The sequence below is a fragment of the Ochotona princeps genome, chromosome 29, assembly GCF_030435755.1.
Source record: "Ochotona princeps isolate mOchPri1 chromosome 29, mOchPri1.hap1, whole genome shotgun sequence".
In the NCBI taxonomy this organism is placed as follows: domain Eukaryota; kingdom Metazoa; phylum Chordata; class Mammalia; order Lagomorpha; family Ochotonidae; genus Ochotona; species Ochotona princeps.
Window position 1 is genome coordinate 18,071,688 of NC_080860.1, and position 21,856 is coordinate 18,093,543.

At 53.4% G+C, this 21,856-nt stretch overlaps 1 protein-coding gene across 4 annotated transcripts in view; it reads left to right on the forward strand.

Moving 5' to 3' along the window:
* Window positions 1–21,856, forward strand: part of CABIN1 (calcineurin binding protein 1) — a 119,715-nt gene that overhangs the window by 55,217 nt on the left and 42,642 nt on the right. For 3 of the 4 annotated variants that reach the window (XM_058656490.1, XM_058656489.1, XM_058656491.1), the window contains exons 23-26: window positions 1,723–1,984; window positions 6,769–7,029; window positions 9,767–9,918; window positions 11,805–11,983. In XM_058656490.1, the coding sequence (XP_058512473.1) occupies window positions 1,723–1,984; window positions 6,769–7,029; window positions 9,767–9,918; window positions 11,805–11,983 (854 nt within the window). The remainder of the gene's footprint in view (window positions 1–1,722; window positions 1,985–6,768; window positions 7,030–9,766; window positions 9,919–11,804; window positions 11,984–21,856) is intronic. The other variant, XM_058656492.1, reaches the window with a different exon arrangement.

The following is a 21,856-nucleotide window of genomic DNA, read 5'->3' on the forward strand; positions in this document are numbered from 1 at the left end:
GCCCTTGGCCTCCTTTATTCTGATCCCGTGCTGACTGAGCTGGAAGTATGGATGCTGGTTTCCTCTTTGGATCTGATCCTGCTGGGTACTGAGCAAGGCCATGGCAGCCAGCCAGGTGGATAGGACGCTGGACGGTGATGTTGGAGTTGCTGTGGGAAAGCCAGATCCTGGGTACGCTGGAGTCAGTGTTGGTTTCCACCTATGTTAGCCATTCCTTCTGCCTTTCCTGAGCCAGAAGTAGCATATTGCATGGCAGCATTTGGGATGGGGGAAGTAGGAATGGGGCCTGGTACAGTTCATCACAACTGCCAAGGAAGCAAGTCAGCCTGGCACATGGCCCTGGGCGCTTGGCCCTTCTGAGTTCAAGCTGTCACAAGGCTTCAGTTCTCTCAGCATCTTTGTAGGCCAGAGTGTGAGGTGTGGCTGCTCTGCTAGAATCAGGGACTCATATTAGGAAATGACTCTGAGTAAGACCCAGATGAGCCTGTTGAATTGTGATGAGGTGCTTGTGTGGTTACTGTGTCTTTGCGACAGGAGGCAGCTGCTTTTGTTGCACCTGCTGTGGTATGGGCTCTTTCCTCAAAGTGAGGCCAATAGGAGATGCTACAGGTACCCTGGGAACTGAAAAGGGTTCTCATGTGAAAAGGAGCTGGCCCTGGAGGTCTCTGGCAGGCTTCCCACCATCCAAAGGGAGTTTACCACACACCGACTGCTGCCTGCTGTCTGCTCCTGGGGTGCCTGCATGGAGCCAGGGGACCTACATGGCTTCCAGGATCCTCTGGCCCCAGGAGGGGAGCTTTCAAGGGCCTGTGATATTGGGGAAGGCCCTCATCTTTGCTGTTCTCCTGTCACCATATGCTTTGCAGACTGTCACCTGCTTCTCTGTTCACACCTTTGAGCGCTGGAGTGCAGTGAAAGCCACATCGAGTGTCACACGTTTCCTCTGCCCTTGCCGTATCTTAGTCACCATCACATGGTTCAGGAAGCTACTCAGCCTGTTCAGTCGCGTAACAATGGGTTAAGAATCCTTGGCTATGGGAGGTGGCCTCTGCTGTTTCACATACTCCCCTTTCTGCTCTCGACACTCAGGAAATTCCAGATGCTCAGATGCCCAGACATGGCCTGGGTGTTGGTTCTCTGTGGCCATCACCCTCCTCAGGGAGGTTTTCATTCTCATTGTCGCTTTTTTTCAGATGATCTCAGAATGGTAGTCTGGATTAAACCATTATTAAGTCCTCTGGCTCTTCATGTTGCTACTTGAAATGGAGCTGGCAGGGGTGGGGGTTTCTTCAGGTCCCAGAGGGAGAGCAGGGTAGAAGTTGGATAGCTGAGCTCCCGGAGTTTGGTTGCCCACGTCTCTGGTAGGTGGGTGTTGACGGGCTCTGCTGGCTCAGGAGGAAGGAAGCTGATACCTACCAGGAGACTGTTACTTCCGATGTGACACCGTGCAGGGAATCCCTTGTACTTTGCATCAGAATTATTTCATGGCTGACCCTTCTGCACAAGGAGGCAGAGGCCAAGAGCCTTATCCATCACATTGGTCACTGCCCTGGGTCACAGGTTAGAGACATGGCTCCTTGTGGTCACGACATTAGTGAATGACAGAGCCAGGCTTAGAGCCAGGTAGCTGGCTTTCCATGGCGTCCACCTGCCTAGCAGACTGTTGTCCTGTGCTGTCAGAGCAGCTATGAGTTTTGCTGAGGCTTTTTGTTACCACTGCAGGTTCGATTCCTGGGCAGGCATGGCCCTGGCGCGGGCCAGCCGCATTCAGGACAAGCTGAACTCCAATGAACTGAAGAGCGATGGGCCCATCTGGAAGCATGCCACACCTGTCCTGAACTGTTTCCGGCGAGCTCTGGAGATCGACAGCTCGAACCTATCCCTGTGGATTGAGTATGGCACCATGTCCTACGCCTTACACTCATTCGCCTCCCGCCAGCTGAAGCAGTGGCGAGCCGAGCTGCCCCCTGAGCTTGTGCAGCAGGTGAGGAGGGGAGGGACACTAAGAGGGGCCTGCCAACCTCTGCCCAGCTGTAGTACGCTCGGCACAGCCCAACTCTTTCCCATGCAGTCTTTGTTGCTGTCCTCACATCCCTGCTGGAGGCTCACCAATGATGCCCTGCTGAGACTCAAGCCATCCTGCAGTCACTGATAGGTAGGCCCTGGTCCCTGGATACCCCATCCAGGGCAGGGAAGTTCAGGGTCCACCATCTATTTGAGGGTAGCTGAGAGGCAAGGACCAGGTGTTGACCTTTTCTTTCCTCAAAAGAACTTCGGTCCCTTTTAAAATTCTCCTGGGGATTTTTGTAGTCTTGTTTTGTGAGGGGTTGCCTAGTGCAGGAAGCTAGGTCTGGCCCAAGATCTCTGTTCAGCAAGGCACATTTGGCTCCTGGAGCTGAAACTGCAGGAGCCACTCAGACTGGTTTAGGCCGGTACAGCAGAGGACTGGCTGAAGAGGCCCCCTCTACAGGTAAAACCCCATAATGATGGCATTGTCGTCATGGTCATAGGGTTGTGGGAGGCCCCGTGCCGCTCAGCCCTCAGGCCTGCAGCTGTTACCCTCTGAAGGCCCCTCTGGGTGGCTACCATTGCTGAGGCCAGGACCTCTCTCCTGAAGAACCAGGTGCAGACTCCAAGCCCTTGAACTCTTCCTTGGCCAGATCTTCACTGCTTGTTTCTGATTGTAAATAGGTGTGTTTTTAGTGTAAAAATGCACACAATACTGGATAGATTCACCCTGAGACAGCCACCCTTACAGTGTGGTAACGTCCCTGTTCACCAAACCAAAAGTAAGAGAAGGGCAGCGCTGCTAGGTGATTTATGACTCTGCTTAAAATGAGGCTAAAGCATTGTGTAAATAGTGAATAAAATAAATGATGCATCTTGCAGAAAATTAAGAATAATGAAATAACCCTAAATCTTATACTATGAGGATTTCGATGCTAATTGCAAGAATTTGCTGCCAGTTCTTCAAAGAGTGCAATTCGGTTGGTTCTTGAGAGCTTAAGTTTGGTCAACTTTGGAGAGCTCAATTTTTCAAAAGATTTTTAATTTTCTTCCACTTGAAAGGCAGAGAGAAAGAAAGCATTGTCTGCTGATTTACTCCCCCAAACGTCCGTAGCATTCAAGCCTGGTCCAGGCACAATCTGGGAGGCTGAAACTCCACCTGCGGCTCCCATGTCAGTGGCAGGGACCCAAGTACTTGAGTCATCATTTGCTACCTCACAGGATGCATTAGCAGAAAACTAGATTGGAAACAGACTTAATGAGACTCAGAACGGTATTCCAGTGTAGTCATCACTAGCAATGGCTTAACCTACTGCACCACAATGCTGGCCTCACCAAGAGATGTATGATAAAATAACATGACTGTTTTTAAAGGCACAGAAACACAGAGTGAGAGAGACAGATCATTTGTCCACTGGTTCACTCCCCAAGTGCCCAGGGCTGGACTGGGCCAAAACCAGTAACCAGTAATGCCACTGGGTTTCCAACGTTGGAAGTGGGGACCAAGGTTCTTGGACCGTTACCTGCTGCCTCCCAGCTGTATTAGCAGGAGGCTGGATTAGAAGCCTAGAGTAGCCAGGATTTGAACCAGTGCTCTGATGTGGGATGAGGGCATCATAACAACTTAACGGTTTCCATCTCTGATATGACATTTTTGCCACATAAATTTGCAAAAATATTCGAAGGTCATATCCTCTTCCTCTGGATTCTCAGAATTCTGTGCCTTTGAAAACCACAGAGTTGGTTTTTTTTTTTTTAAGATTTATTTATTTATTTATTTATTTATTTATTTGGCTGGATCTGAAATGACTTTATTTCATATAGATACAATGCATTTTTTAAGATTTATTTATTTTTAGTGGAAAGTCAGATATACAGAGAGGAGGAGACAGAGAAGATCTTTTGTCTGCTGATTTACTCCCCAAGTGGCCACTGAGCTAAGCCAAAGCCAGGAGCTAGGAGCCTCTTCCAGCTCTCCTACACAGGTGCAGGGTCCCAAGGCTTTGGGCCGTCCTCCACTGCTTTCCCAGGCCACAGACAGGGAGCTGGATAGGAAACAGGATCGCCAAGATACAAACTGGCACCCATATGGGATCCCAGCATGTGCAAGGTGAACACTTTAGCTGCTCAGCTATTGCACCAGGCCCAGTTTATTTTCCTTAACCACTTCTTCTTCCTTCCTCCAGCAAAGGTTGACTGTGTTAATTCTGCCTGGTCCTCATGTGTAAAAGCTTGGCCTATGGCCTAAACAGTCTCACAGTATAATTTTGTCACCTTCATAAAATCCCACATTGTATGCAAGACTTGCAATTGTACTTCACAATAAATTTTCATTATCCTATCAGACTAGATCTGAAGGTGAGCAGGCGTCTGACTTAAAAAACAACAACAACAAAACATGGTGGGCACAGCTGGAAGGTATGAACTTTGGTAAACCTGCTGAGTGGCACAGGCCCAGTTCACTGTGATGAACATTTTAATGCCCTGATGGCCATCATTTAGTGGCTCCGGGACTCTCTCCTTACACTCACTGCTGGGGGCACCTGTCAGATTTTTCACACGGGGCCCTGTTGGACATTGGTGTACATGGAACATGTTTTGATGAGACCTTAAGAATTCTGACTTCATTTCACAATCTGCATTTCACAATCGACATGTCACCCACACTCGATGAGGACAAGCAGGGAGCATGACCCTGTGCCTTGCCAGAGTCTGTTCGGGGTCTGTTCCAGCGGCCTTGCCTTGCTCATGTGAGCTTGGAGCCCAGGACAGTCCCCTCAGGGTTCTGGACCCAAGGTTTCTAGAACCTTGCCCCCAAGATTTTTCCTTCCTCAGTGTCCAGACTGTATAAGCCCTACGTGTCAATGAGCCTGTGGTGGCACCTGATTGGGCAGGAGGACCTCTTGGGTTGGGGGAGAACCTTGTTACAAGGTCCTGTTAAGACCCACAGTCGGATCTGTATATTAGATTTCTGGAGTGGGGGACAGGCCTGGCCCTTGTGTCGGTGGTGGAAGCAGAGGTCGTAGGGGGCCCTGTTCGTGGCTGACAAAAGGCAGATGCCAAGCACTGCAGCAGGACCAGACCCTGGAAGGGAACAGGGGAGGGAAGTGCCAGCGTGGTCCTCGCCTCGAACGCTGCTTCATTTAGAAATGTTCTTCAGGGATGTGGGGAGTTCTGTCTCTCTGCCTTTTAAAGAAATCAGTACAAGCCATTTTAAAATAAGGGGCCAACACTGGATATAGTGATTGGGTTCCAGGTGGAGACCTGAATGGAGTTTTCTGTTCCTGGTTTTGACCTGGCCCAGCTCTGGCTATCACAGGCATTTGGGGAGTGAACCAGCAAATAGGTCTCTCCCTCTTGCTATCTCTCATTTAAAAAACAGATTTGTAATGACTTCAGTTATCTAAGGGGTACATTCTTCTTTAACACAATTACAGAAATACAAGCATGGCAGGTTAAGCCTCTGCCTGCATTGCCAGTGTCTCATATGAGTGCTGTTTCAAGTTCCAGCTTCTCCACTTGTGATCAGGCTCCCTGCCTTTGGCCCGAGAAAGGAGCGGAGACTGGCCCAAGTGCTTGGGCCTCTGCATGCATATTGGAGACCCAGAAGAATCTCCTGGCTTTGGACCAGCCCAGCTCTGGCAGTTGGGATCATCTGGGTAGTGAACTAGCACATGGAAGAGCTCACTGTCTGTCCTGTCTGTAACTTTTCCTTTCAAATAAAAATTAAAAGAAAAAAAAAAGACAATATTCAGGGTGAGCTTAAAATCCCCAGGCTGCTTCGCCTCTCAGCCCTCCCTCAGAGGGACCCACACTGAGACATACTTTCTAATCTTAACACATGTGCACATGTGTGCTCTGGGACCAAAACCCGTGATTGACATGCTTTCTTTCTCCTTCAGCCTTAATGGTGTAACCCTGCTTCCTTCTTTACCCGGTGCCAGGCTGTTGAGCTCTACCAGGTTCATTCCCGTGGGCTGAACAGCTGTAACCCCTTTCCAAGTTGGCAAGTCTCTTAGAAACTGACCCTTTGTACTGTTTCTGTCCTTCCAGGTGCCTTGAGGCCCATGCTGTGAGTGTGAACTCCAAGTTTGAGGGTCTTAGATAGGGTCCAGTAATCCATCCCGTATGAGTCTAGGGGAGGGGAGTGGCCTGTTGAACCTCAAGGGTGCATCCCCCTCTGGCACTGTGGCACCAGGTTCTGCTGCTGGGGCATGTCCTCTGTTTATTCACCCTGGTGAGAAGACGAGAGAGCAGGGCACTCGCTGCCCACATCCAGGCTCACCTTAGAATGTTTGCTCTATTCTGGCCCACTCAGGCTGCCCAGGACCTGGCTCTTCCTCACAGCGGTGGGTGGTAGCCCCCTTTCCCTCCTCTGTCCCACTGCAGCACACGGCCTTCCTGCAACCACAGAGCTCACAACTGGGATCCTTAGAATCAGCAGATACTTTTTTTATAAACACACAAATTGTGTTTTATGCTGATGCAGGGAATGGTAGAGGACAGAGTCATAGAATTGACATGAGGTGACCCAAGTTGCAGGCCAGCTCCAAGCCTCACCGGCCAGCTCCTTGCCTCACTGGGCGTGTGCTTCTGGGAAGTCCCTAGGCCTTGCCACATGTCAGGGTCACCAGCTGTGAAATGGTGACAAGCAGTTCTGGGTTGTGATTATTGAGAAAAGTTCATCAGAGAGAGAGTGTGACCCCTGGCCTGCTTCTGGCCGTGCACCCAAGGCCAATGGAGCTCCTGGTCTCTCCGCAGATGGAGGGCCGGCGGGACAGCATGCTGGAGACCGCCAGGCACTGTTTCACATCGGCGGCCCGCTGCGAGGGTGATGGCGACGAGGAGGAGTGGCTCATCCACTACATGCTGGGCAAGGTGGCTGAGAAGCAGCAGCAGCCGCCTGCCGTCTACCTGCTGCACTACCGGCAGGCGGGCCACTACTTGCACGAGGAGGCAGCCCGCTACCCCAAGAAGATCCATTACCACAATCCACCTGAGCTGGCCATGGAGGCCCTGGAGGTGACACCCTGCTGGCCCAGGGTGGGGAAGCAGGGCGGGTGTGGGCTGGACTCTGTCTCCCAAACAGAGGAGGTACCAATGACTTCCCTAAGAGTCCCATGGAATTCCTCTATGTGCAACAGTTGCATGTACCTTTTCCATTTTCTCTTGGGGCATTCACACAGGATCAGGGTTTGGCACCTTATTCCCAGGGTGTACATGGAACAGTGGAGACCCAATAAGGCTACAGCCAGGCAAGGTTGCACCAGGGAGGATAGCATGCTTTCTTGAGCCCAAATTTGTGTCTGTTCATTGATGTTTAAGGAAAGAGCTGTTCTTTAGCCCTTGGGTCCTCTTTTATAAATTCCACAGCATTTCTGAAAGAAGCTTTCATTGTTGCTCAAAGTATCCCCTCGCAACAGACCAGGGAGCTCCGACTGGCAGATGCATTTTGCTGCCTCCAAAACCAGGACTTGGATAGGAATCCAGACGTGCTTGGCTTGGTCCAGGACTTCAAACTCCCAGTGGGCCTCAGCACGTTCACTTCAACTGCTCTGGGCTGCGTGCCCAGGCCTCTGCTGGCCTCATGTCCCCAGCTAGTTTCTTGGCATTTGGGCAAGACTACTGCTTGCTTATTCTTTTTCTGCCTGTGCATATATATTTTTTTTCTAATTATAATATTAACACTTTTTTAAGAGATTCAGACGATCCAAAAGTGTTTAGAACGTGGGAGTTAGCTCTGGTGATCCTAGTACTCTCTCGCAGCAGTTGGAGTATGTCCTGGGTCTCTGCTCTTACCATGTTGGCTTGTAGTAACAGTTGGTTCCATTTGGCATTACTGCCTCTTCATTGGACACCATGTGGTGGGAGGTGTGGCCTCTCCTTGTGATGACATCAGGTTGGGCATTTGTTGATTAGCACAGCTGCTTCTCATAATAGGCTTGGCATCTTCCTCACTCTCTGCACTGCCAGAGCCTGCGCGGTGCATGTCCCATACCTCCTGGTGAGCACCAAGTAATGTTTCTCAAGGCTTTAAAGTTCAAAGGTGACTTGTGGAGTCGTGTCATATTTTAACGATTAATGTTTCATTGCACCGTTTTCCATCAATCATGCCTCTTTTAACATTTGATAATCTTGTAAACAAACAAACAAACAAAGCCTTTTTTTTTTTTTTAAATGTGCCTTTTTAAGGTGGTTCACACGGAGTGGCATCCAGCAGTGTGTGGGGCCACATCCCTGGGGCTGGTAGTGAAGCAGCAGAGTGCAGCTTCCAGCGAACACCTTCCACAGCAACCTAGCCACTGGCTCTCACAGCTTCACGTCTCAGGCCCTCCCTGTCTCCATGTTTTCCTGCCGTTCATGCAGAACAGTGTGTCTTAGAGGAACTCCACTTCAAAGACGACAAGGATGAGGTCCAGTGTGGAGGTGTGACCTGCCTGAGTCACAGAAGAGCCACAGGAGAGTTGAGCTAGCCCCCACTGAGCCCAGGCCCACCTCCCACACGGCCCATCCAGTCAGTACCAGCCGTGCGTGCCATGGGAGGTGCTTCTGCCCTCAGGAAGATGAGGAGGCCTCTGTGTTTGCTGCATGGGTTTTTCTTTATATTTTGGTCTCTGCTGCTGCCCGACTGATAGCCACATGGCTTGGTGACCTGGGGATGCTATGGGACTTGCAAATGAGGAACTATGGCCTCAGGTGTGTGGCCTTTCCTAGCACACCATGCTGACTGCTAAGAGAACAGGCAGGCAGAGCTTATTCCAGGACCTCCCACTCCTGCAGCCAGCAAGGCCCTGCTGCTTGAAGTCAGTGGGTACATCCTTGCATAGAACTTTCTGTGAAAAATAACATTTCTTTGAAGAGGTTAACTTTGCCCTAATGCAAAGTCTCCTCTACTCTGGAAGCTTCCTTCACAAGACTGTACCTGCCACTCAGATGAAATTGGCCAGTTGCCACCTGGCTGTGGGTAGTGCCAGTTTCGCGGAAGTCCATGAGTATGCTAGAGGTGGAGCGGCTCTAGATGAAGCCCCCACTGTCCTGGATGCTCTTTGAGAGTGGATCTGGACCAGCAAACCACTGCCTGTGAGAGGAGGCCTGCTAGGCAGGGCTCGCAGTGCTGGTAGTTCCCATGCCCTCCATGTGGACATACACTGCAGCTGGGAACCACGCCATACCCACAACTGGGCGGGAAGGTCAGGCCGGCGCACCTGCGGAGGTGTCTGCAAGTCTGTATTGCATTTACTTAGGGACAGTAGAGAGCAGGAGACAGGACAGACTGGATTTAGCCTGGGCTTTCCTGGCTATGGGGCAACCCACTTGGCCCATTTGTAGATTGAGGGTTGTGGCAAGGACTCAAGGAAATGAAGGAAAGCATAGAGCACAACCAATGCATTGTGTTACCTCCTCATCCACCAAGTACCCTCAGGGCTGACTCACAGGGAGCCAGCTTCATCCACAGTCCAGCGGGAGACAAGTGGAAAGGCTCACACTTCATGGGTCCAGGAGAGGGGCCCAGAGACGGCATTGGCACCATGACGGAGGCAGTGCCCTGAGTGGTGTTTCCCTCACCACCATGTGCCTAGGTTGCTGGGTAACCCAGCGATTAAGCTGTCAATTTGGTGTCCGTGTCAGAGCTTGTTTTAAATTAGCTATAGGTTGGCTGGTTTAAAAGCTAGTGAATCAGGCAGTGGGAAGACAGCCTGTCTTCCAGAGTCAGGGACCCGTTGCCAGCATGGCGTGTGCAACAAACCCCTCTCCCTAGGTATACTTCCGACTCCATGCTTCCATCCTGAAGCTCCTGGGGAAACCCGACTCTGGGGTTGCTGCAGAGGTCTTGGTCAACTTCATGAAGGAGGCTGCTGAAGGACCCTTTGCCAGGGGTGAGGAGAAGAATACACCCAAAGCTTCGGAAAAGTGAGTGATCCCCAGCATCCGTTGACTGCAGGGCAGTGTCCAGAGGGTTGCAACCTAGTACGCTGTAGTTCGGGGAGTCTCTAAGACTCTGGGAAACTCCTGTTGCTGGGCTGAGACATTTCTGTGGAAATTAAAGGTGCAGGCTCCAGTCCCTCAGCCTGCAGCTATAGCTAGTGCTGCTCCGCCCTCGGGCGAGGTCCTGGAGAGGTGCCAGTATCTACTCATTGTCTCCTCTGGACCCTGCCTCTTTCCAGTGCCTAGCACTGGAGTCGACTGCTCCTTTCCCAGGGCCTATCCCAAGATGGGGGACCTCTGAGGCCTGCTTTGCTCCCCATTTCCCTAGAAGCAGTGGACAGTGTGGACTCCTGTGGTACCAGAGAGCCTGGGGAATAAGGGGCCCTGCTGTGCTCCCTTCCGTGGGCCTGGAGCTGACGCCCAGCCTCCCTTTCCTTGGACAGTCAACCCTGCATACCCAGGCCTCTTTCACTCTGGTGTTTGCTCCCTGAAACTTTGGCTCAGCTGACCTCCTCCTTGGGACCTGCCCCCTGGCTAGGCACTGTGTAGGCTTAGGCAAGGGCCCTGTCCCTGGGAGCCACCTGCTCACAGCCTCAGAGATTCTAAGTGATGTGGCAAGAGGCACCCGGCTTTGTGCAGGTGATACCCTCAGTGTACCCAGGCAGGGTACCAGGTCATGCATGTGGCTCATTATCCTCGGGAGTTACGGGTGCACGTTCTGACCTGGGCTACGATGAAGTTGTCTTTCATTGATCCTGAGTGTGTTTTGTAAGTTTGAGATATTCAAATAATACACGAATGTATTCTATTTACAGAAAGCTCAGGCAGGGGCCGGCATTGTGGCACACAGGTTAAGCCTCTGCCTGTAGCACTACCATACCATATGAGTTCTGATTTGCTTTGGTAATCCAGCTCACAGGTAATGTACCTAGGAAGGCAGCAGACACGGAAGGGCCCCTGTGGAGCTCTATGCTCCTGACTTCTGCTTGGCCCAGCCCTGGCTGTTCCAACTTTGTAAGATTTCTTTTATAAAAATAGTCTGCGAAAAATACTGTTCCAGAGTTTGCTTTTTCCCAAAACAATGAGTCTGGGACCCAGTCCATGGAAATAATAATGTTGCTCACCCAGTTCTTCCTAGGGACTGCTCCTTGTGATATAACCATTACTAGGGACACGTTGTGTAGGCCCTCCCCTATCCTTCCCTTCCATCCTGCTATTTGTTTAGTTATTATTGGAGTGTGGGAGAGAGAAATCTTCCATTTGTTAATTCACTTGGGGTTACAACAGCCAAGGCTGGGCCATGCCAGTGCCAGGAGCTTGAAACTCCATCTGGATCACCCCAACAGGTGGCATGTACCTTCATCTGCTGCTTCCCAGTGTATCAGCAGGGAGCTGGATCAGCTGTGCAACACTCTGGGGTGGGACGCCCTCATTGCAAGTGGCAGCATAACCCCTTGTGCCACAGTGCCAGCCCCCATTGAAGCTGATTCTCATTTCTTTGTTCAACCGTGTTGCAGCAGGCTCCCTTGTATATGTGTGAGCCAGCAGGAATTCCACACACCTGACAGTGGGTAGCCCAGTGGGGTTGTCACCCAGAAGGGCTATGGCTTGACAAGGAGAGTACTGGGTTCATCATCTCCCTCATACAGTGCCTGAAGCCCAAGAGTCCCAAAACACACAAAGAACCAAAAGGGTTGGGCAGCATCCAGCTGGAGACCAGAGCCCATGTGGGTGCTGAGAGCCTGCTCCTCCCAGGACTCTGACACCTGCCGGCTGGGGCCTGAGTTGCGAGAGGTGTGTTTGAGAAGTTGGGCTTGGGAAGCAACTGGTCCCAGGAGACTGACCTGCTCCATACCACTGTATCCTCACAGGGAAAAGGCCTGCCTGGTGGACGAGGACTCCCACTCTTCAGCTGGGACACTGCCGGGCCCCGGAGCCTCCCTACCCTCCTCCTCTGGCCCAGGTCTGACATCCCCACCTTACACAGCCACTCCGATTGACCACGATTACGTCAAATGTAAAAAACCCCACCAGCAGGCGACGCCGGACGGTATAGTGCCTGTTCTCCCTACTGCCAGCCCAGGGCGGCGCACGCCAATCACGGGGCGGGGGCTCGGGCGACTTTGTTTTGTCGCTTTGTCTTGGTGAGGGGCGGGCTGCTGGGTCTGGGGTGACACGGGCAATGTTGCGGCTGTTCATTAACCTCATGGACTCACGGTGATTCTTGTGCTTCCAGAGACACGTACAGGGTCGCCACCTGCCGTGCCGCCCACCTGGGAGCCAGGGGTCTTGCCTTTTTGAGCTTGCATTGCCCACTACCCACAGCCTGCACAGAGGGGCTGCTGGAATGCCGCGGCTGCCATGCTTGTGCAGCCTGGCTGGTTGATAGTCATTGGGGTGGCTCTGACATTCTGATAGTGCTGAGAAGCCTGCAGCTAGTGCTACACCTGTCACCCCCAGGAATCCGAATTATTGTTGGGAGGGCCACCTGGGACCCCGTGCAACGCTGTTCCATGTGGGGTATGGCAGGTGGCGACCATCCAACCACATTCTTTACTAACATTAGGAGGCTTGCATGCTGGCCTATAGCTTGATTTCTTCATGTTTTCCTCATGACAGTGATAAGCTGGTGACAGAATACTTGCTGGAGGGTGCCTAGAGGGGCACGAGGTGGGGCCTTGGGGAGGTGGTGACAGTGCTGGAAGATGACAGAGCCACCCTCATTCACGTGCCACTCATCTCATCTGGGCTGCAGGGGAGACAGGCATCACACTGCCTTCCCAGCATGATAGCACACCCTCACAACTGGGTCTGGCCAGCTCTGGTGAACCTTACCCAGTGGGAGCCTTGGGCCCTCTGCCACATCATGGTAGCTTTGCAGTTGAGCCTCACACTCGGCTGGATAGAAGGTCCAAGTGGGCCCCAGTGCCCACGTTCCTAGAGAGCCAAGGGGCAGGGGTTGAGAGAGCATCTTAGAGAAGCACTGGGGAGGAGCACCCCGTCCTCTGAGAGCCCAGAGACTGTAGTGTCCTGACCTGGGGTGGCTGTCATCTGCACTGTGCGCTGAGAGGGGCAGCAGATCTAAATATGTGTGCTGTGTGTCTCCGTCCATCCAGACACAGGTTCGGGTCCTAACCCCCAGTCGTGGTATTGGTGCCTCCTGGCTGCCCCAGGGGTTGAACAGAGATGGGAGGAGCTGGCCCACCTGACCCTGCAGGCTTCAGCTTTGCAGCGTGTGCCCTCTCTTTTGTTAGCTCAGATTAGACAGGGAACCACCAGGTTCCAGCATGGCAACACTGAGGAAACACATTAGCAGTAAATCCCTGCCCTGGGAATTTGTTTCTGCCAGGTACTTCCTGTGAGGGTTTAGCACTGGGCCCGAATTTTCAGGGAAGAGAACTGCCTTTTGCAGTTGTCCTTGTGCCAGGCAGCCCCACCCATGTGCTTCTGGGCTGGAGCACCAGCCCCACCCTCCCCTGCCCTGCAGGCTCCTGCTGAGCTCAGCCCACAGATGCCACTGGGCTTGGCCGGCGGCCCACAGAGCTGAGCGTGTCCTCCTCCGGGAGTCAGGACGGAGGCGTGGCACCACCTGACACCAGCTGCCCAGCTCTCCTGCACTAGCGCAAGCATGTGCCAAGCACTGAGGGGGCTGCTGCAGCGTGCTCACATGGTAGCCACTGGGCTTGACAAGTCCTGGGTGTCAACATAATCCCTGTTTTGTTCTGGAAGCTTGCAGGATGAATTGTTGAAATTAGCATAAATGCAAAATTTTTCATGTTTGAACAATTTAAAATACTGACTTTTAAAAAGCTCTGCAAGTCATTCTTGTCAGTGATTTGGAACCTTTGGGATCCCACGGCCCACCCTTGCCTAGTCCTAGCCCTGGCAAGGCCCAACCCTGGCTGCCCAGTGTCGAACCCTCAGCCTCCTCACCTCTGAGAGAAAGCGGTGTCTGCAACAGGAAGCTGCGCGGCTCTGCAACCACCACACTGTTGACGTAACCCCTTCCACAGCTGCACTGGTGCTGAGGGAAGGGGCCTGGGCCCTGGCAGAGGCCACCAATCACTCCGGTCAGGATTTATTGATGGCCACCACAGCCACACAGCCCCTCATTGCTCCTGCCTCCAGCCTGGGTCTGGGAGAAGTCTGGCTTACCCCCTTTACTCCTCTCCTGAGATCAGCTGCAGGTCTGCCGTGGGAGCACATGGGTGTCCATGCCTTAGGAAGCCACAGCCGAACCCTCCTGCCCCAGGGAGGCTGGCAGGTGCTTCTAGCCATGGGATAGCTGAGGAAAAACAGGGGTGGAAAGGTTCAGGGACCGCACCCTTGTGAGACGGGAAACCCAGGGTGGAGTGGGCCTCAGAGCCCAGGGAATCTGAGTCCTCGTCCTGGCTCTGTTGTGTATATGCTCATGAACCTTGTCTAGGCCTTCTCTTCTCTAAGCATCTGCAGCACGGAGTGTTTCTCCAGGGGTATTAAATAAGCGCATGGTTAGGAGGAGATTGCCTCTCCACTTTAACGGACCTGCCATTGCTTCAGAAGCAGCAGCAAGTTGGGATCAGTTCGGACTTGGTGCAGGCATCTTTGAAAAACAGCTTTGGCTTTATGAAGGTCACCTGACATTTGACAGTGGCTGCTTCACGGGACCCAGCTTTGCTCTCTGCACTCCCGTCACTGGCCTCGTGTTGTCCACTCCGGGCTGGGAGCTTCCTGCAGCCACCCCAAGCTGGTGAAAAAAGCCTTGACATTTGGTCTCTCAGCTCACAGCAAGATACCACGGCAGCCAGGTGCCCTTAGCTGCCTGTTGGAAGCCTGTGACCGTCAGAGAGTGAACAGCATGTGGCCTTTCTGAACAAAATCTTTGACCGCCCCCTCAATATTGGGGTGTGTGTGTGCATTGTGAACAAGCAGGTCCCACTGCCTAGTCCTAGGTGCCTGCCGTGTGCTCAGCCTGGGGCAACATCACTGACAGTAACATCCCCTCCTCACAGCAGTCCTGTAGGTTTCGTCTTCTCCTTGCCCTGCGGGAGGCAGCTGAGTTTTCTAGATAAGAAAGGCACTTGGCTAGGGCTGCCTACCAGCTGTGGCAGAGCTAAGACAGAGGCATCTAAGTCCCTTCCACATAGGCCGGGGGTGAGGCTAATGCTGGGCAGGCCACCTCTGTAGGCATTTCCCTCCACCGATGGTTCTGGGAGCAGGGCTGTTGGGGACTCGCTTGACTGGGCTCTGCCAGCCTTTGGGATATGCCTAGAGTGACTCAGTGGATTGAAACCCTCATTTTTTTGCCTGCCATACTTTGTGTGATCTCAGAATGCCAGGGCCTTAGAGGGCTTGCCCTGTGGGCACCTAGAAATGGGCCTTCTATGCCTTTGACCAGCCTGGGCCTCACTGATGCTGGGCTGGTTGCCCAGGGCAGCCCAGGAGTCTGCTGCACGTCACTGTAAGGGAGGCAGGTGCCAGTCCATCAGTCACACAGCTGAGGGTTGGGGTGTAACCAAAGCCAACGCAGGAAAGGTGAGCCCATCCCGGAGGGTCCTGACCACTTCCCGGGTGGGAAGTCTTTCTGAGGAGTGAAGGCTTGGCAAGACTCAAAGTAGGTGTCTGTGTTTGCTAAGGACGGAGGAGGATGACAGAGGGAGCCTCAGGCGCTGGTGGCCGTGTTGCTGGCCCTGGACCGAGCTGCTGAGGTGCCTCAGAGGCACCCTGAACAGGTGGTAGGTGGTAGGGTGTGGGCCTTTCTGGGGAGCCCAGGGTGTCTTGTGCCAAGGCCCTCCCACAGCCATCCATTGCACCATCATGTTGTTGGCGTGTGTGTCGTGTGCCATCTGTGCTCATCCTCACCTGTGTGCCCCACGCTGCCTCCACCAATATTGCCCGTGCTGCCCCTAACCCTGCCCACACTCTGTTCTCCAGGCTTTGTCTTTGCGCTTGCACCTGTCACGGCTCGCTTCAGGGGACAGCAGACGCATGTGCAGCCCTCAGTCCGGCTCCCTGCTTCCCCTGTGACCCTGCTGGTCCTGTGATCTGGAGACTGTCTGTCCGATGTGCTTCGTTCGCTTCTGCTGATGGCCAGTCTTTCAGGCCTGGCCAGAGGCTGAGGCGGTAGCGCCCTCCCACCTGCCTGGCAGGTGGCTCAGTCCTGTATTTCCATTGCTTTGCTCTTTCTTGCTTTAAAAATAAATAAATAAATAAAAGAAATAAGAAAGACAGCAAGAATGCAAGATACCAGCATCTCTCAGCAAGGACAAATGTATGACAAGCCAAACTGCAGAGTGACCAGGGTACACTGAGGTGGGCCCTGTGTGTGCAGACCACAGTGGCCTAGCTGCAGAGGGCCCCCACCCCAGGCTCCATTCAGCAGCCTCCCTTGCTAGAGTCCAGCAGAAATGGCTTCCCCTGTCAGCCTGAGGAGACTGGACTGATGCCCAAGAGAGGAGAGGTGGGGAGACTCAGGGGAGCGTGGGTTGTCCTCCTCAGTCCCCCAAGGCAGTGATGGCACCGTGGACACTGCATCTCCTTTGCTCGCCTCATCTTCTGTTACTTTTTCGGAAACCTCTCCAGACCTGAGCTGGCCATGGCTTCATGAAGAAGCCGTGGTGGGCAGGGCACTCTGCTCCCAGAGTGCTGTCCCAGGGCAGTGCCAGGACGGGAGCATGCTCTGAGGGTTGGTCATTCGGGACATCTTGCTGGAAGAGGCAGGTCCCAAGAGATGCCTGCAAGGTCACATAAGATTAGGGCTGATGGACACAAAGATTCAATAGAGACTGTAGGGAAGAGAGTCTGTGAGTGCAGTTGTAAGACCCCAGGGACCTGGCACTGACTCCCATAGGCGGAGCAGAGTGCTGTGGCCCTGTCTTTCTGCACCCTAAGGCAGCCACATCCTGCCCGTCACCCTCTGAGAGCTCTCCTGAGAGGCTTGAGAGGGGGCTGTCCACCTGTCCTTAGTTAGGAAAATGCTGGTGATATCCTCCCAGCAGGCAGACCCACTGTTCTAGCACATTGGGCCTTCCAAGTGATCGCCTCACCTACAAGCCCTGGCAGGGAAGGGGCACAGGGTACAACCCAGCCTCTTAATGCTGCCCTTGCAGCCTCCCTGCTGCCTGTTGTGTGTCTGCCTCTCTCGGAGCCCTGGACTTCTGGAATCTCTTCTCTTTGGCATCAGTCCAGTCTCCTCAGGCTGACAGAGAAGCCATTTCTGAGCATGGTGCACCTGTCCCTGTAACTGGCCGGCAGTGTCCACTAGGGCAGATTTTTATCCAGTGGAAAAGTTTCTCCCAACAGCCGTTGCACCCAGGCTTTCAGTTCTTAAAAGCACATTTTCTAGTTCACCCACATCTGGGATCTCAGGGTTCAGCGATCAGTCACTGCCGTGGACTTGACCCTGCACTTTGGCCAGGGCTGAACTGTCAGCAATCTCCTGCTAGAGAAATGAAGAAAACATACCAGGCAGAAACTGGTACGCTGTGAGTAGCGAGCTCTGGTACGCTGGCCTGGAAGTCACGGGAATGTGCAGGGGTTTAAGCCGAGTCAGACCTTAACAGCCTCAGAGCAGCATCTGTGCTGCGCTGAGCAACGACGCTCTTCCCCAGCACCACTTCCTCCTGCAGGCCCGGCTCTCACCCCATCACTGCTGACTCCATAGGCTCCTGTCTGCAGGCAGAATGCACTGGGCTCAGAGGCAGCTGGCTGACAGCTGCCATCCCGTAGGGATTGAGGGAGGCAGGAATAGCCCACAGGCACGGACCTGGAACCTTCCAGTGATTCACAATGAAAGAATCAAATATTTATCATTTTGCCACAAATATTAATTAGAGTGAGCAGGTTTTGTGGGGGAAGGTTTTTAAAGGAATGTTGGAAGAGAAAAGCAGGGCCAGCCCCTAGTCTGCCTCCTGGTGCCTGCCTTCTTTTCTTGTTGACTTCCCAGCAGCTCCTTGAAGAAATCCACTCTCATTAAGCCTGCTTTCCAAGGAGGTCCCACCTAACCACTCAGCCCTCCAGGAAGTTGGGGCCAAGTCCTGCACCCCTGGGACACAGAGGCTTTACTTCCATCTGGCTCTTGTACCATCTTGGGACTCAGGGAACCCAGAAAACTGCCCCTTCCCCCCGCCAGGCCTCTCTGTGTGGTGTCTAAGGCAGCATGCTGGCCAGCACTACCTGCCTCGACCAGGTCCCATAGGAAAACAGAGGGCCTCTGGTTGCTCAACACAGGCCTTCACACACAATGCTGTACATCAGCTGCTTGGCCGCAGGGCCCACCCCCTTGATTCCCCCAGGCATACCTCATGGAGGAGGGGAGATGGGAGCCAGGCCTGAAACCTCCACTCCCAGCTGAATGGAAGCTGTGTGCTCTCCGACCCACAATCCCCTCTCCACATACTCGGGGATTATCCATGTATATATATATGTCTTAGCAGCAGAGCACACAGGCAGTGGACAAGCCAGGCTAAATTCAGCTGTGCAGTGGGCCTCAGAGAGGGGGTTTCTTGGCCAAAGGCATGTGGCTAACAGGTTGGATCTCTTCCCCAAGAGAAGTCTCCCCCCTCTGAAGATTCCCCTGTTCCTGGCCTTTCTTGGCTGCCCTGGCCCTTCCTTGGCTGTGCACCTGGTGACTTGAGAAATGGCTCTCCTGCCCCCAATGCAGGAAGGCAGGGCTGCCATTTGAGGAGATGTGCATGTCCTATATTTCCCAGGCACTCAGGTCCTTGGATTCCTTCCTGCGGCATCTCCACCACCTCCTGCTTCCCAGCATGCACAGCCCTGCCTTTCCTGCAGGTGATGGCTCCTGGGGCTTCCTCCTTGACCGGTGTTCACCCCAGCCCCATGAGCAGTGCCTTCCTCAGCTGTGTCTTGGTGCGATTGTCTTCCCCCTGCACAGTGCCCCCCATAGCCAGTGATAGCCTCAGGTCTCCCTGCTTTCAGAGGGTGCTTGGGAAAGTGCAGGTACTAGCCGCTCCCTGCCCAGCCCCCCAACTTGTGTATGCCCTGTCTCTCTGCTGTGCAGCTGTTGCTCTGGATGTTGTTTTAAAACCAAGTTTCCTTGGAGTGCAGCAGGCCATCTTCTCTCTGCCACACTGTGCATGGTGAGGCTGGGCCGCCTTCTCTGCACACTCAGGGCCGTCAGTGGTTCCCTCACACTGCAGCATGAGGAGTCAGCACTCAGGGAGAAGGTCTGCATGCCTGGGCCAAACCTTGCTTCTCATCATGGCGATCAGGGCTAGGATCCCCTTAGGAGCAGAGCCTAGCAGCTTGTGAGCAAGTGAGCAGGTGGGACTGCATGCCCATGGATGAGACCACCCTAGCCAGGCTGGCTTCCAGGAGCTGCCATGGGTTGTGCCACTCAGACATGCAGCCATGCAGTGACTGGAGCCGGCTGAGCAGAGCTGGCCCTGGCATGACTGCAAGAGACGTGGGTCATAGGGACGTGGCCAGCCAGCCATCTTCTCAAATCTGTGAGGCCATTGATCTTCTGTCTGTCAGGGCCAAGGACAGGATGGGTCACCCAGCACTAGGCCAGGTTGCTACACGGATCCCTCGTGTGTGTCAGGGTCAGAGGTCGGAACACTGTGACTATCGTGTTACAAAGCTTGAAACAGGGTCCTAGAGCAGCAAATTCATTCAGCCAGGGTAGCCAGCCTCTTAATGGAGGATTTAGAATGTGGGTCTGAGGGGCAGTGCCGTGGCATGGTAAGTTAAGCCTCCAGCTGTGGCTCTGGCATCCTATATGAGCTCCAGTTCAAGTCCCAGCTGCTCCACTTCTAATCCAGCTTACTGCTAATGCCCTGAGAAAGCAGCAGGAGATGGCCCAAGTCCTTGGGCCCCCTTCATCCATGTGGGAGATCGGAAGAAGCTCCTGGCTTCATACCACCCTAGCTCTGACCGTCGTGGTCGTTTGGAGAGTAAGCCAGCCAATTGTCTCACCTTTCTATGTAAATCTGCCTTTCCAATAAAAATAAACTAAAAAAGAATGTGGGTCTGGGCCTTGAGTCCCAAACACACACAATGACCCTGTGTGTCCTCTGGAGCTAAGGGTCTCCAATGTCAGATTTCCCTTATTTAAAATATGTATATATTTACTTTATTATAATTTTTTTGTGTGTGTAAGGGCCCAGACTGTCTTCTGCTACTTTCCCAGGCACGTTAACAGGGAGCTGGAGGAGTGGAGCAGCTAGGACTCTGCCTGGAATTCATATAAAGTGTTGGCACCACAGCAAGGCTTGACTTGCTACATCATGGTGCCAGCCCCAGGCCTCCATTTGTACTCAAGACAGCAAATGGGGTGTCCCCACTCTTACAAGAGAGCAGTCACTCCTTCACACTCTGGCCTTGGCTGTGGAACTTCCAGTGGGAGCTGCAGGATGACTCTGACTCCCGTTCAGTGCTCTTGGAGCTCTAAGATCTGGCCTTGCAGGTCTGGAAGGAGCCCTTCCCTGCTTCCTGCTCAAATCTCACATACATCCTAGGCACCCCCATTCTAACTCCACTGTCAGCCCACCTGATACTGGTGATGCATCATTTCCAGACAGGGGACAGGGACTCTGGCAGGCTGGAATTGGGCTGCCACAAGGCCACCAAACCCAAACCCTGGCATGTGCTGAGACATGGATGTCAGGTCAGAGAACTGCACCGCCACTGGACCATGGGCTAATTCTCAGCATTGCTGTGTGCAGCCTGCCTGCCCAGGCAGCAACGAATCCACAGTGGCAAGTCTGAGGCACTTGTGGTGCAACAGGCACACGACCTTGGGAGCAGAAGGGCTGATAACCAAGCTAGCCTTCTGTGGCGTCCAGCGCTGCTGCAAGCACTCGCTGTGCATTAACCTTTACTAACCCTTTTGACGACTCCATGGAATGGGCACTGGTGAGGAACTGGAAGTGAAAAGAGCTGTGGCATTTACGCAGGCACTTGGAGCCCATAAGTGCCAGTGCAGGACTTGGCCTCTCACAGCCAGCGTCTTCCAGAGTCCAGGCTTCCAACTTGGGAGAAACAGTTCTGCATGGTCGACTACTGCTTGGTTATGATAACTCTTTTCTAGAATTTAGCTATGCCCTTAGGGTAAACAAAATACGTTCTCAAGGCGGGCATTGTGGCGCAGTGGGTCAAGCTGCATACCATGTCATAGCGCCCTGGGTCGAGTCTCACCTCTGTTTCTGCTTCCTGCTCATGTCCTTGGGAGGCAACGCATGATGATCCAAGTGCCCCTTGCAGGTACACCACAGGGAAGCTGGATCTGAGGCAGAGCGGCTGGGACTCCAACCAGGCACCCCATGGGATATGAACATCCAGAGTAGCAGCTTAACCAACTGTGCCACAACACCTAACCCTCTTCCTTGCTTCTTGCAACTTCTGTGTTGAATATCAGATATTTTATGCTCAGCAAGAGACTGAGGTGATATTTATTCTTGACTTAGGTTTTGCTCTTCCATTCTGAGGCTGTCAGAGAAGTGGAGCTGGGCTTCTGGGAAACAGGCATGTTGAGTGTGATGTGGCTGGACATGCCTCCGATGTGCCTCCAGCTTCCAGGTGCCACCACCTTGGGCTCAGAGTGGCCTCTGGCTTGGCAGAAGGCTTCTCTCCAGGTTGAGTGCCACCGAGAGCCACTGCCTCTGAGGCCCTTGCCCCACCTGGCTGTCTGCTGCATAGCTCTTGACAGCTGCTTGCTCAGCCTTGGGAGCTTTGAACACAGCCTCAGGTCGGGCCTGCCTACCTCACAAGGTAGATTTGTTCTTTGGTCTTCTCCCTGGAACCATCGCGGATGAAGGGTTTTAGTTCCTAAGGGAGAAAGACATCTCCCTTCTTCTCCCCTCCAGGCTTGTGTTCCCAGGGAGGTCCTCCAGCCTCCTGCCCCATCCCACCCTACTGCTGTGGTTCACTTACCTGTGCAGGCCAGGTGAGCACAGCCAGAGTGCTGTGGGTGTGGCTCCTG